This window comes from Sinocyclocheilus anshuiensis, unplaced genomic scaffold, assembly GCF_001515605.1.
Source record: "Sinocyclocheilus anshuiensis isolate Anshui unplaced genomic scaffold, SAMN03320099.WGS_v1.1 scaffold335, whole genome shotgun sequence".
Classification (NCBI taxonomy): Eukaryota; Metazoa; Chordata; class Actinopteri; order Cypriniformes; family Cyprinidae; genus Sinocyclocheilus; species Sinocyclocheilus anshuiensis.
Window position 1 is genome coordinate 570514 of NW_015548239.1, and position 3865 is coordinate 574378.

The window sequence follows — 3865 nt, forward strand, 5'->3', positions numbered from 1 at the left end:
AAGCTCCATTTCATACATAATTGTGCTTTGAAATATTTCAGAGTGCAATTCCTAATGCAACGGAAGTTTGCATTACATTCTACAAACTGTCACAAAAGATGCTATAGCAAAATTAGCACAAATGGTATTTTTATATGGTCAATTTTCTCTTTTAAGGTGAGACAACGTTATGACAGATTTAAAGAGAACGGATTTCGCATCGGGTTCAGCTGGCCATGTGAATTTGCCACTGACCAACAGACACGTTTGGTTTGAAAGTTTTTTTGCACGAAAAATATTTGGCTAATGTGAACGTACCTTCAGTCAGAGTTAGTTAAACAGTTGATATTTTTATAACTAGTTACCTGAATAATACATGCAGTATGCTGGCACAGGCATGAAAGTATCTGTATCGGCCCCTTGAGGACAGACTGAGGTTTGTAATTTGTATCGAAGCCTAAAATGTTTCCACCCACCTAAAATAAGAAATAAAGTGACGTGAACTCCAAAACAAGTCACAGTTGTAAGAAATAGTCGTAATTAGGAGAAGATTCACAGTTAGCTATATTACTACACACACACATATATATCTATATTGGCTCCATTAGCAATATTAGCTGTCCTCAAAAATGACTCGAAATGTGATAAGGAATAACAAAAAACACTGATTTTTCACAATCGATCATTTATTGACATCATAAAACAGCATTTCCAGTTGTGTTTGGCCCTGTGATTGACACTGCCAAGACTTCAAATACACACGTAATCTTCCTCTTTCTCTCTTGTACATGACTGAATTCTCTTTGACCGTTATGAAGAGAGTTTGCATTTCAGAGTTTAACGTGTCCATCTGTAACAGTCACACACCACACACACACGGAATACATGCATGTCCTCACTCGTCTAACATACGGCCACTGGGACACAGATAAATAAACATCTAACACGTCTCTGATAAATCAACAATATAAATCTTGACCTCTGAATCATGATAAATGTGGAAAAATAAACCAACAAACAAAACAAAACGTCCAAAACTAGATTTATCTTCTCTTTTAATGAGAATCAAGATAAAATATTTACTTTTAGAATAGTTGTACTTTTGGCATCCATTCCATTTGCTCTAGGCCATACATTTGTACATACAGTCTATAAACAATACAGTGTTTGATCAAAGGGGGATGTAATGTTTCTCTAGGAGTCATAACATGTGTGACACACCTGCCCTCAGGAACAACCGCATGGAAACACAACCTTTATTACGTGTGTTTGTGTGACAGGGATCCACTGTAACACTGTGTCATGTATTCCATTCAAAATAAACACACGCGCACACGCCACATAGGAAGGGATATCCTGGATATCAGCACATACAATGGACACACACACTCTGACTGTCCATTAACACACACAGCACATGTACACACACTTTTGACCGTCTCTGAGTCAGAGTTATTACTGGTTTATACGACACACAGCTACTAGAATCTCAAGATTGTATGTTTCGGGAAGCACTGTGGTTTGAAGAAACAGCTGCGTCAATCACCTGGTTCACCCTGACAACAGCTTGAAAAGGTTTCCCATTGGTCCACTTGTACTGTGGTATGTAACTAACCAATGAGAGTGTTGGAAGGGGTGGGGTTTTTAGGGTGGGCGGCACCTCTACCATGTACAGAAGCCGGTGGAGATTCTAGCAGACAAAGGAAGGAATAGGAAGGAAAAAAACAATGAGAGTGAAGCAGTGTGGAAAAGTTCACACTGATAACTGTGTCGAGTTTTTCAGCAGATCCACGTCTGAGAACCGGTAAACAGGTTGGAGGGGGTGGGAAAGGCATTCCAGGACAGAAGGAGAGTTTTTGGGCGTTTATGTGTGTGTTTAAGGGCTGTGGTTCATGCATGACTCTCAGACCGAGGTTGTGCCGGTGGTGAGTGTTCGGAGTGTCTCAGAGGGTGCGGGGAATGATGGTGAAAGGTAAGATGGGACAGCTGGCCTCCAGCTCCAGGGCAGTGAGGAAGCATTCGGTCGCAGCGGCGTCATTGCCTTGCGCTTGCAGCACCTCTCCCAGACTGTTCCACACGTCATGGGCCGTGCTGTTCACCTGCACCGCGTCACGCAAGATCTTCTCCGCAAGACTGTACCTCTGCAGCTGATGCAATATCAGACCCTGCAAAAACACAGACAGAGAGAGACAAATCAAAAGAGAAAAAGGGAAACTATTGCTGGTAAAAAAAAACTACAGATGCCAGGAAATTTAGGATATAGTTCTGAATGAATTTTAACTTTTCTATTGATTTAATAATATGCACACATCTTTTAGCCTCAAAACTGAGTCAAATTAAAAATCATTATAAGTTCATTAATTAAGGTACAACATGGCCCTTTAAGACATGGTATAATTATATTATATTATATGGTATAATTATAAAAGAATGATCAAAAATATTGATTAGTAACCACTGATCTGTAATAGAGAATTATATAATAGATATATAATATAATAGAGTCATTTATATAGATCAGTGTTTGATAACACAATTTGTATAGAAAAACTGAATTATTTTTTTTGATTTTGATACAAATGCACTATAATTAATTATTTATATATTACAACATTTATACTACTTTGTATTAATAATATAATATTATTAATTATAGTTTATGTAATCAGTGGTTTTTGAAAATGGAGATTATTTGAAAAAGCAGTTTGGGAAAAAAACATTTTATATATTTTTATATATTATATATTTTTAATAACATCTTATTTTATATATAATATTAGAATATATATGAAGGATCATGTGACACTGAAGGCTAGAGTAACTGGTATTATTGGCTGCTAAAAATGTAGCTTTGCCATCACAGGAATTGTTAAAAAATTATATAAATATATTAAAACAAATTTTTTTTACAGTATTACTGTTTTTATTGTATTAGACAAATGCTTAAATGTATTTTTAATTTAATTTAATTAAAAAATGTAATTTAGTTATGATATTATTTTTCAAACAGTTTCTGTACTGCAAAAACTCATTGTTCTTCATATTCGGTTTGTCAAATATGTGTCAAAAGAGACCTCTGTATTTCCATAAAACAATTCTATAAAAATACAGTTATCTGTATTTGTTTTGACAATGTCATATAATCTGGTTTGAATGCACAAAAGTGGTATTTTGAAGGGTTAGTTCACCCAAAAATGAAAATTAGCCTGTGTTTTACTCACCCTCAAAGCATCCTAGGTGTATGTGACTTTCTTCTTTCAGACGAATTCAATCAGAGTTATATTAAAAATTGTCCAGGCCCCTCCAAGCTTTACAATGGGGGTAAGCAGGTGTTTGTTGTCAACAGTTCAGAAGACATGAAATAAAGTGCGTGCATCCGTAATAAAACGTCCCTCACACGGCTCCGGCGGGTGAATAAAGGCCTCCTGTAGCGAATCCATGCGTTTTTGTAAGATAAATATCCATATTTTAAACGTAATAAACACTTTTCTCTCACTTCCGCAGACTGTCATACACGGAAGATGCTCCGGCAGATGACGTAAGACGTATGCGTCATGTGCGCGCGCGCCTCTGAGAAATGCAGGAGCAAAGGAAACAAAGTTTTACTTTAGCAAAGGAAAACCAGTGTCCTCTTGGCTTATATCGAAATCCTCTGACATTTTTCTTTACAAATCCTCATTTTGTGCTTCTAATTTGTGAATGGCGTTTTGTCTTGTCTCTGCGTTCGTCACTTATCACGCAACGTCGATGTCTTACGTCATCCTCAGGAACGGTTTCCGCATATGACAGTCAGCGGAAGTGAGAAAAAAGTGTTTATTACATTTGAAATATGGATATTTATCTTACAAAAATGCATGGATTCGCTACAGGAGGCCTTTATTCACCC

General features: G+C 36.8%; 1 protein-coding gene across 4 annotated transcripts in view; it reads right to left on the reverse strand.

The window, feature by feature from the left end:
* Nucleotides 1-647: 647 nt before the first annotated feature.
* LOC107654850 (tetratricopeptide repeat protein 7B-like) overlaps nucleotides 648-3865 on the reverse strand; it is a 43783-nt gene continuing 40565 nt past the window's right edge. For all 4 annotated transcript variants that reach the window (XM_016442127.1, XM_016442128.1, XM_016442130.1 and 1 more), the window contains one exon: nucleotides 648-2144. In XM_016442127.1, coding sequence (XP_016297613.1) covers nucleotides 1923-2144 — 222 coding nt within the window. In that variant the 3' untranslated portion in view covers nucleotides 648-1922. The remainder of the gene's footprint in view (nucleotides 2145-3865) is intronic.